Genomic DNA, 11690 nt, shown 5'->3' with positions numbered 1-11690 from the left:
AAAAGACCAGTCTTTTGTCAGACGTGGATTGTCAGGGCATTTTATTTTTAAAAAGAGAGGGGGAAAGGGCATTGATTTTGGCACTAAATTCTGTTACTAGTTTTACAAAAATACGTAATAAATTACTGTCACAGCTAATATTAAAATAATGGAAATTTTTATTTGAATGAAAAACTCGTTTACAATCAGTTAATAAATGAAGAGTGAACAATTTGCATTTTCCTATTCCATGTCACTTATGAAAAAACTCAGTAAATAAATATTTCTGTGAACAGATTTAAGGTAAGGCAGAATTTTAAGATAAAGCCCGTATCATATGTTCCTGACTCTTGAACATGGCTCACATCAAACATGAAAAAACCCTTCACTGAATAAATCTGAAAAAGAAGGCTGTTGGATCTCAACCTCACAATCCAAAAGCCCCAGTGGCAAGAATTAATTTTGTGCTCGTCCATAAGAGAACAAAGTAGGCTCATCACCTCCATTCAGAACAAACTATTTACATTTAGCTGAATAGAAAGTATCTGAAAGAAGCACACTGTTAGACTCAACATTGTGCATCATGACTATAAAAATGGCTTTGAGAATTCTTTTTGTCCACCATTAATAAAGTGCCACTATCAATTTTAAGTCTGCATTTTGCCCACTCGTGTACCAAAATACTGAATAAACTGTAACTTCCAAATCCTGCTGTGACAAAGAGCCTTAGGATGAGGACAGTCCACCATACAAATAACCAATACCACAAAACCTACTGGTAAACATATGCAGGTATGTAACTGAACCTCAGGATGTTGTTACACATGTACTCCCACAAACCATAATCAGATCCCACTTTGGTCTTTTGTAAGTCCATACTGCAATATCCTAAAACATTTTATGTTCATTACACAATGGAGAGAAGCTGGAATTGTAGTGCAGTATGAGCTCATTACAGCATCTTTATTTTTATAATAGCATGCTTTTGTTTAACCAGGAGTTCAGATCAGAGTGGCAAGTTCTGTCCCTCAGGATCCACATCACTGTTGCTGGGTTGAGGGGGGACGGGAAGAATATCCAACTCATCCACTTGGGGAGTGGGGTGCATCACCACCAGCTGGTCCTGGGGAATGTCTGCTGCAGCTGCTGCCAGGTTGGTAATAGATTTACTTTTTACACACTGGAAATCAACATGCCGACTTTTCCCTTCTTCCTTCTCCCATGACATCCTGATGAAAGGTCTTTGGACGTAATTATAGATGACTTCTGGCCGTCCTCCAGGCCGCTTCTTAACCTTTTCCTTGTATGTGGGGTAACCTGAAATATTAAAAGACAAACAAAATTTGCACACATTTCAACCAGAAGTACTTTATTTCCAGGGCATCTAAAAGAATACAACACTTTAAGACACCAGGCAGGTGTTTTCGTTTTAGGCACTGCTCCATGTAAGGACCTCCTCCACCCTCCACTGAAGATATTATTGGCACTCTGCCTTCAAGCAATGTATTTTTGTCATTTGTGTGTAGGGTCATATAATATGAAACAAGCTAACAAACCACAAGAGGTAAAACGCTAACATTTCAAGCTATGCTTATTTATCAAGGTAGGCTTTGCATTGGTACTTACGCAGGAAGATTTACTCATGTACACATGAATCATGAAATGGTCCATACATTCAGAATGATCAACTACATTCTTGTTCAAGGCTTCTCTCTTTTTTCCTCTCTCTCTCTCTCTCTCTCTCTCTCTTTCTCTCTGTGTGTGTGTGTGTCGCTCTCTCTCAATTTAGTTATCTGCCTTCCAGCGCTACCCTGTCTTATTCCATTTGTGTAAATGCAGAAGTGCACACACACTGATCTGTTGATGATATACCTTAGGAAGTAATTCCAAGACCTCTTACCTTCTATACCTAATCGAATCTTCTTAAGGCCTCTTTCCTTCAGGACTGACTTGGCCACATCTCTGTTTTCAATGTACTTGAAGAATCGATACAACTTTGTACTATAAATAACTGGGGGGAGGGAACACAATGCACCGATGAATAAAATGTTATACAGTGTTTACTCTTGGTTCAGCAGCAACTGTCGATAAAGCAACGGATGCAGCATTCTCCTCCAGTGTTACAATGCTTGCAACTTTAATTGGAAGACAATCCTTTGTACCCACTTTGCCACACAAATAACAGAGGTCAAGCATTGTAAAACTGCAGGCAAGCCCTGTTCCCGCTGTCTCCAGGTACTTGGGCTACTCTTTATACCTTTGGGCAATTAACATGAAGCTCTAAAGAGGTTTTTAAGTGTGTTCTACTGAATACAACTAGAAATTCTTTGTGAGGAGGTACCCTGATAAGACAGAAACCCTCTTGTGAGCAGCAGCTGTAAGAACATTCACTCAAAGCCTTTAAAAGTCCCTTCAGGCCTTCAGACTCATCATGCAAAGGTTTAAAAAGCATTTGATGTGCCGGGGGCCTCCTCCTTGAAAGCTTTTCTATTATTTAAAAAGTGCATGTACTCTTTTCCCAGATTTGTTTTTCTTAAAAGCATGTACAACGTGACGGGCCAGTGAGTGCTTTTTGCTAACCGGCATAGCAAAAGATTTTAATCCAATGTGAGATAATTAATAGAAATTGGAATAGGTTTTAAGCACTGCCCCCACTTCAAAATTTTGTGAATGCTCCCTTCTTCACTTCTAATTTAACTGGACTAATCAAAATTTGCTGCGATGTAGTTCACACTTTGCTGATGGGATTTATGCATTTGGAAATAACAATAGGTCAGTAATCGTGGTTAAGCAAAATTAGGCTTTGCACAAGTTCTATGCAGAACTTGAATGCTGTCATTTTGCTCCTTGAATGCGACAGCTTGAATGCTGCCGTTTCGCTCCTTGCTTCCCTCCAACTATCAAGCCAGGTTTGAGATCCTTGCATTAATTTACAAAGCCCTGAACAACTTAGATCCTGGACACCTCAGGGATTACCTGAACCCTTATATGCAAGCTCGATCACCAAGATCCGCAGGAATGGCACTGGTCATTCCACAAGTTGACAAGGTTCACTTCATAACAAGACACAGAGCTTTTAGTGTCATCTAAACCACTGAGCCTCTTGGGCTTGCCAATCAGAAGGTCAGCAGTTCAAATCCCCATGATGGGGCGAGCTCCCGTTGCTCTGTTCCAGCTTCTGCCAACTTAGCAGTTTGAAAGCATGCCAGTGCAAGAAGAAAAATAGGTACTGCTGAGGTGGGAAGGTAAACATCATTTCCATGCACTCTAGTTTCTGTCACGGTGTTCCATTGCGCCAGAAACAGTTTAGTCATGCTGGTCACATGACCCGGAAAGCTGTCTGTAGACAAACACCGGCTCCCTTGGCCAGAAAGCGAGATGAGCGCCGCAACCACATAGTTGCCTTTGACTGGACTTAACTGTCCAGGGGTCCTTTATCTTTTACCTTTATTGTGGAATACTCTTGCCAATGGGCGCCTTCAGTGTGAACTTTTAGACACCCGCTGAAAACTTTTCTAATACACTAGGCCTATGTAGTCAATTAAGTACGTTCTGTATAAATAAATTCCCCACACTGAACAAGAACATTAACTGTATTGCAATGTGCGCCTAAGTCATAAACACCACTACCTATTTAGTTATCCCCCCCCCCTTAGAGATCACCATCAGGTGTTTTCTGGTGATGTTTGTATTGTTTGTTTAATGAAAATTATCTGAGGTTATGTGCATGCATTGTTGGAGAAATGCCCCAGAGCCAAATTTACTTTCAAAAAACCTCAGTGACTTACTTTGTGAGTATTCTTCCCCCATCTGTGGAGGGTATTCTTCATCCCAATCGACCACATCATCGTCAGTGAGCACCACAATGTGGCACTCTCTTTCCCCACTTTGAGCACTGGCTACCATCAGTGGCAGTATCATTTCTTCAAGGTAAAATTCAAACTGTTTCCGAGCGCCGTCATTTGATAATTCATGCATAAGAGCACCTGAAATCAAGAACACCAAATCAATATTATTGAACACTAATTTAAGAAAGACACTTTAGTCAGTACACTAAATACACTTTAGACACTAAATACACTTTAGTCAGTACAGTTTTTCAAGACCAAAAAAAAGGGGAAAGCTTCTGCTGTCATTCCCCTGACTAGGGAAACTGAACAATATGGTTTTTGTGGTAGGGAAAGAAGTTGTTGGGAATGCTTCAGATAGCCTGTTGGTTTAAAGATTCATTTCCCCATTGAGCCTCTCCTATGTATTTCCATGATGTTAAGGAATTATCTAGAAGAAAATAATGCCATGATACATATGGAGAGTCATCTGGAAATAAGGGGTTCTTTTTAAGGAGATGGCTATATTGCTGCATAAATATTATTCCAGGAAAATATTTTGCAGTTAGAACAAGATATCTTGAAAACACATACATATAAATCCAGTTTCAACTGTGTACTTACTGAGGTCTCTACATTTGATAGTGCTATAATCAAAAGAAATACAGAGATAGTCACAAGCTTCTCTAAGTTCAGGAACAGATATTCCATCTGGACAACGGATCACCCCGGTCTTGTAGTAATCCTTAGAAAAAGAAAAAGGAAAATTATACTACCATGAAACACTGGAAAGGAGCATCTAATTCCTTACTGAAAAGTTTTTCACTTCTCCAAAAATTCTATTTTGCCATCTTAAGACAAAATTAGCTTACTATTATGCCTTTACATGGTAACAGAGCAGAAAATAGAGCTAATGCAGAAAGTTGCAGCATACCTTCTGTCAGGTGTGGCGTGAAAGGAACATAGAAGGCTGAAGCTGCAATGACTGTACTGGATGCCAATTAGCTTCTGGGTACAACCCAAATGGCCTGCATTATTATGGTTTGTGCATCTCAGGGGATGCCTGCCTGTCCTACAAAGACTCTCCTCCCTGAAAGAGAGGGGAGTGGTTGTGGGCGGGAGCCCGAGCACCGCCCAGCAGGGGGCGTTGCCCCCTGCCTCCAGCTCACCTGGCTGGCACTCACACCCCCCCCGATGGCCACCCAACCAGGTGCTGTGGAGGGGGCGTGTTCAGCAGCCTTTTGCTGCAGTGCCAGCCTCTCCCTGGCCTCATTCCTCATCATCGTCCCATCGCAAGTCATCAGCTAGGAGAGTCATCACAGAGAAGAGCCATGAGGTTTGGAGTCGGGGGAGGGGTCTGGTTCCTTGCATGCCTTTTAACTTTAAGAGGCTTGCGTGCGCTCATTGCTTTACTGCTTTTAAAAACCCAGGCATCCAGGTTGGCCTTGCTGTGTCCTCTTTTCCGTGTAAAACCTTCATTTAACCTTCTATTTCCCCCCACTCCTGGTGCTTTTAATTTTTGGCCAGGATGCTTGTATGTTTTCCCCTCTATTGCCCTTGCCTGTCCACCTGCATGGCTGGTCTGGGTGACTGAGAGGGTTTGCCTTACATTTAATTTGTTGGCCAGGGTGCTTATGTGTTTTCCCCCTCCATTGTCCTTGAGAGCCTGTATGGGACAGTTAAGTATTTCTGCATTTCTGGGGTTGGACTAGATGATCCCCAGGGCTCCTCTCCAATTTTAAGTCGTGCGTGTGTGTGTGCTTGCAGCGTGTGTTTGTGCCTGCTGTTTATTGATTATTACTCTTCTAGCGTGGGTTTAATTTACCCTGCCACCCCTTCCATTGGTACCACTTAAATCGGGAGCCCACTGTAAAATTTAAAGGCTGCTGGGGCTTGGAATACATTGTGCACTTAAACCTCACCCCTCTTGGTTTCTCTAAGCCACCCCCCCCCCTCCGCTTGATGTTTGGGGGAAGAAATAAGGCAGGGCTTGGGGTGGACAATTCAGGGTTTATGATCAGGGAACCATTCCTCAGCACTGCACGTTTAGAACCTTTGAAGGTGTGCCTTTGCCTGGTTCTTGTCATTGGCTGCATTTGCCAGTACAGGCTCCCTAAAGAAAACTGCTTTTAAAGTTTCAAGTTTTATTACGGCAAAAGCCAGTGACACTAAACACCACAAGAACTGCTTTTAAACAACAACAAAAAAAAAGGTTTCGGCTTATAGTACCTTACTAAAAAGTCCAGGTTAACTCACGGTTTATATTTCAAACTTTTTCCTTGCCCCGCATCGTCATTTTACTCCCTCCACCCCCTCCTCCCTCCAAACTCCCCCCCCACGCTTTCCTTCTCCTCCCTCCACCCCTCCTCCCTCCCTCCACCCCCCACCCTTTCAGGAAAGAGATACATCACATTAACCTTAAAAATGAGTCATCACAGTTACCAGACAGGTTTTTTCAACTGCTGGGCAGGCTTGATTGCTTGGCATTGTCTTTTAAGCACCTGGAAGTTCAGCAGCTCTAGTTGCATTGTCAGTTTAACTAACCAGCAGTTTGACCAATTGCAGTCTTTTGTCTATTTAAGCACCTTTATTTCCATCAACTGGTCTTGAGCCGACCTTGTGGGCAAAAATTTACTTTCTTTGTTTGGCAAAGTTTCCTTTGGTAATTTTCCCCAGATATTCCCCTTAAGAGCAACCTCACCCCTCCTTTCCAGAGGGCCGCTGGTGTGGGCCTGGAATCTTATTGATTTCCTTTTCTCTTAAGTTGGCTGCAGCTTCTGAGCATCTCCTTGTAAGCAGTTATTTTCAATTCTGTTTGATTACTTGGCAATGCTTTGTGCCTAGATTTGCCTATCATTTAAAAGGGGCAACTTTTTATTGTAGGCAATTATCTTCTAATTCTGTTTGACTGCAGTTGGGGTTCCTTTGTGTATGGGATTGTTCCTTGGAGCCAGGTGCTAATATGTAGCTGAGCGCTGCTGCTTGAACTCTTGCTGGGTTGTGATTTAATAAATATAAATAAATACAAGCGGTGCAGTTAAGTGACGTATAGCTTGTTCATTTTGTCAGCAGTTACGTGGAGCGATTGATAATAGTAATTTCTACTCATAGCTATAAATCCATTGGCTATTAATTGAGATACTATCGATTAATGATTAATTCATCAACCGTGCTCTGAACTTTATTGATACACAATAATTGTATACTGACATTTAATTACAGTCAAGTTATTAATTGATTGGTGATATTAATACTAATTAAAAATAACAACAACAATAATAAAATAAAATAATAAAATAAAATAAATTTGAAAAATAAATAATAATAAATAATAATAATAAATAATTATAATTATAAAAAATAAAAAATTGTAATAATAATTAATATTACAAATATAGATAAATAAATAAATAAATAAATGAAAATTAAATTTAAAATAAAATAAAATAATATAAAATAATTAGTGACGAAATAAATAGTAGGCGCATTTTACTAGTGCACAGAGCAGCTCATGGCGCCCAAGAGGAAGCGCATGGGTGCAGTACCAGCACACACTGCAGATGGCAACCGTCGTAATAATAAACCCAAACCCATTTCGCAGTTCCTCAATGCCTTCAGATCATTCATTGTTGACTATGAACAGCACTTTCTCCTAGCTATTCTTTAGTTCTATTTGCCTTGTGTTTCTTACTTCCTTGTTTCGCAAACCAGTGGCCAGCCTTTAAACTACCCAGGTGCAGGCCCAAGCCCTCAGACAGGAACGGCGGCTGTGCAAACTAGGTCTCAGGTTTGCTCGGCGACTTTCAGAAACGCATCGGGGCGCCTGCGTGGAGGCTGCCGGCCCATATCAATAGCCTGGTTGCTTCCAGTTCTTCTAGTTCTTTGCAGAATAGGCAGCCCAGGGTCCAGCTTCCAGAATCAGGCACCTCATCAGCCGGTGATGATGAGTCAGAATGGCTTACGCCCTTTCTGGGGAGGCCGCCGCTCTTAGCATCCGGCAGTTAGCCCGTATGTCGGGAAGAAGCCATCAGAGGTGTATCACACTGGAAAGCTGGACCTTAGAAAGGATTTAAAACGTAAGGTGTGCTGGTAATTCAATAAAGGGCAATGCCAAAGGCAGTCTTGTAAGTACCCGCACGAGTGTGAGAGATGTGCAGGGGCTCACCCAGCCACGGCGTGTTACTAAGGGAAGCGGCCCTTTCAGGGAGGTCAGGGCTTCCACCACTCTAGTTCCAGATGAGCCCCCGCAGCAGGGAACCATCGTTAAAGTCCTTCTGGGTCTAGCATTTTCTCCAATTTAGCTTTCTCCTCTCCTCAACCTCTTGTCTATCCATCCAGACAGAAGTGCAGCATCCTATCTTTGGAAGGGTTTCTCAGAGGGTTTCAGAATCCCGGTAGTGGCTCCTTAACCGCGAAGGACTCTCCTAATCAGAAGTCAGTAAGGGAAAGGACATTCGCCTCACCCCACGGGTAGCTAGCCCCACCCCTGGGTGCACACGTGTGCCACTCCGGGTGCCAGAGCAGCTAGCTCCGCCTCTGGAGTCACACTATGGCATACAGCTAATTGGGATGAACCCAACAGGGCCGCCACTTAGCCCCTGCTTGGTCCCCAGGACAGAGGCACCCCTTCCCAGACCCACCCCCCTTTTGTGATAATTAGGCAACCAAATGTATCATTCCATAACACCTCATACAGGAATTATTTTTTCCTGGGGAACCTGCCTTTTCCGCCCAGATCAACTACAAGAGCAAGACCACAGCTTTAACAAAATGACAGCCCAAGCAGGAAGACACATGGGAGCAATGGTACTACTTTGAAGTGTTCCAGATCCATTTCCTGTTCGCCCAATGAGCAGGGCAGCTGTGGACAAAATTGCAAAGAAGTACAATACTGATTTAGTCCTTAGTCCTAGAATCTAGTAAGCCTTTAAGCCCAACAGTCGGAATCGCATAATTTCAATGCTTTAACCATATTAGGGAACATGTATAGTTAGTAAACAAATTGCTAGTTTTGTGAGAAATAACACTTCACTGAAGTGGATAATGCTTTGGCCAAGAGCTCACCTTTGGGAATCTTCTAGAACATGTTGCATATGTAGCAGTTCTGTCTAGCTACAGTGAAACTGAAACCTGACATTTACAGTATCAGATAGAATTGTTCTGGAATGTCCTGGCTGTGTCTGTTGTACAACAGTTTTGGAAATCTGTAGGAGAGTATCCCACCAATCTCTTGTCATACTAACAATCTTGTTATCAACTAACAATCAAAAATGCTAAAATTTTAGCTACATTGGCAACAGGATGTTGGCTAGAAGCAACTGGTTTTCTGAAGCTAAAACGTACAATTTTGTTCTAGGAGTTACTTGATCACAATATAGAACTATTTGTTTATTCCTTATGAGTTTTACACATGATGAAAACGTATACTCAAGCAGATATTCTTATAATCACTGTACTATACTATGATACAGTGCATAATGAACATCCACATTCAGTTAGTCTGTGTGCCTCACGTACTTGGGCATAGAGCTGGACACAGTTGCCCAATCATCCCGCTTACCTAAGGAGAAGATTGACACCCTTAAGGAAATAATTCATACTACCCTTGCACTAACAAAAATCACCCTCAGACAGATACAATCCCTGTTAGGTCATTTCAATTTTGCTTGTAGAGTGGTTTTCCCCGCCTAGCCAGGCTTTCAGTGGGTCTCAAGCACCCACACCACAGGTTCCGTCTTCCAAAGACAGTTAAGGCCGACCTAGAGGTTTGGGTGACATTTTTGGAACACTACAATGGAGTATCCCTATGGCAGGATGTTCTTAACTTGTCCTCAGATTTTCAGGTCCATTCAGATGCGGCAGGGTCCCTGGGCTTTGGCTTGTATTTCAGGGACCGATGGGGCGCGCAACGTTGGCCAACGGGGTGGCAGGGCAAGGGCATCACGCGGGATCTCACTTTTCTCGAGTTTTTTCCAATAGTAGTGGCCGTGCATATCTGGACGGAGGAGTTTCGAAATCGCCGGGTGTGCTTCAGAACCGATAACCTGGCAGTGGTGAACATACTGGCGAGACAGTCATCCCAATCTGCAAGGGTCTCCTCCCTTCTGCGATGTCTCGCTTCCGGTCGCTGGCACCTGGAGCACAGCTGTTGCCCAAACCCTTTCCGGAGCACCTGTGGAACGTTGGAGACGCAAAGTGATTAAGGGAGTATTAGCGTCTGTCGCACCCTCCACTCTCAGGTCTTACAAGAGGGCCTGGTGCGATTTCTTGGGCTTCAGGTCTGGGACATCTGGGCTTTCGCCTAACGTGCCGCCCACCACTGACTACGTTCTGCAATACCTTTCACACCTCGATGACTTAGGACGTGCGCCTAAAAACCTTAAAATACATGCCATTAGCTGCCATTAGCTTCTTCGCTAGGGCCACGTTCTCCTCCGATCCATGCAGTGACTTCCTGATCTGCAGAGCTATCGAGGGCTGGGGCAGGTTACGCGGGATCTCACCTTTCTTGAGTTCTTTCCAATAGTGGTGGCCGTTCACATCTGGACGGAAGAGTTTCGAGATCACCGCGTGTGCTTCAGGACCGACAACCTGGCGGTGGTGAACATTCTAGCCAGGCAGTCATCTCGGTCTGAGTGGGTCTCCTCCCTTCTGCGGGCGTTCGTCCTCTGGTGCCTTGAGTACAACATAATATTTTCAGCCAAATTCTTACCCGGAGCCAATAATGACATAGCCGATGCCTTGTCTCGATTTCAGATACCTCGCTTCCGGTCGCTTGCACCTGGAGCACAACTGTTGCCCGAACCCTTTCCGGAGTACCTGTGGAACGTTGAAGACGCAAAGTGATACAGGGAGTATTAGCGTCCGTGGCACCTTCCACTCTCAGGTCCTACAAGAAGGCCTGGTGTGATTTCCTTGGTTTCAGGTCTGGGTTATCTGGGCTCTCACATAACGTACCTCCTACCACTGACGATGTCTTGCAGTACCTTTCCCATCTCGATGATCTGGGACGTGCTCCTAAACCTTAAAGATTCACGTAGCCGCCATCAGCTTCTTTTCAAAAGCTACATTTGCTCATGACCTGTGTAGTGACTTCTTGATCCGTAGAGCCATTGAGGGTTGGGGCAGGTTGCAACCTCCCAGGGCCGAGAGCCGTAAGCCGATTTCTTACGGGTTGTTATCTCAGATACGCATAAAACTCAGGTCAATTTGCTGGTCCAGGTTCGAGGCACGTCTCTTTTCCGCAGCATACGCTATCGCCTTTTTTTGGCGCGCTCAGAGTTGGTGAGGTGGTGTTTGAAGTTGGTGCACGAGGTTCAACACGCGGCCTCCTGTGCGAGGACGTGCAGTTGTCCGAAACTACCGTGGCAGTGCGTATACGTCAGTCCAAGACTGATCAGGCGGGTTAGGGTGTCCTAGTTAAGCTCACGGCGTCGGCACAGCAGGGCCCATGCCCGGTAAAGGACACTAGGAGGTACCTCTACCTCAGACCGCCCGGCCCGGGTCCGTTTCTGGTCCACGAAGATGGGTCACCCTTGTTGAGGCACCAATTCACCAGAGTGCTTCGCAAGGCTATTGAGGCTTGTGGTCTATCCTCCCAGGAGTACGCTGCGCACTCCTTTAGAATTGGCGCCGCAACCACGGCTGCGCACCTGGGGTTACCGGCGGACAGGATCAAAGAGATGGGCCAGTGGAAATCCAATGCTTATAAGTCTTATATCCGCTAGTATGCGACCTGCCGCTTTACCCTACTTACCCGCCTTTTCTTTCTGTCTTTTACCCCCAGTTATGCTCAGAAGAAGCGTGTGGATTTGCGGCCACAGTATAGTTCATCGGGCCCGCGTACAAGCGGTGAGCTGCGGTCTTGCATCCAATCTTGGCCTT

The 11690-nt window shown here is 44.3% G+C and overlaps 1 protein-coding gene across 7 annotated transcripts in view; it reads right to left on the bottom strand.

The window, feature by feature from the left end:
* Positions 1-140: 140 nt before the first annotated feature.
* The window catches only part of BTBD10 (BTB domain containing 10), a 37854-nt gene continuing 26304 nt past the window's right edge, over positions 141-11690 (bottom strand). For all 7 annotated transcript variants that reach the window (XM_053390800.1, XM_053390834.1, XM_053390842.1 and 4 more), the window contains 4 exons: positions 4431-4551; positions 3768-3965; positions 1880-1990; positions 141-1296 (listed from right to left, as the gene is read on the bottom strand). In XM_053390800.1, the coding sequence (XP_053246775.1) occupies positions 986-1296; positions 1880-1990; positions 3768-3965; positions 4431-4551 (741 nt within the window). In that variant the 3' untranslated portion in view covers positions 141-985. The remainder of the gene's footprint in view (positions 1297-1879; positions 1991-3767; positions 3966-4430; positions 4552-11690) is intronic.

Source organism: Podarcis raffonei, chromosome 1, assembly GCF_027172205.1.
Source record: "Podarcis raffonei isolate rPodRaf1 chromosome 1, rPodRaf1.pri, whole genome shotgun sequence".
In the NCBI taxonomy this organism is placed as follows: Eukaryota; Metazoa; Chordata; class Lepidosauria; order Squamata; family Lacertidae; genus Podarcis; species Podarcis raffonei.
The sequence above is the reverse complement of the archived record's forward strand: the minus strand, read 5'-3'. Positions and strand labels throughout refer to the sequence as shown.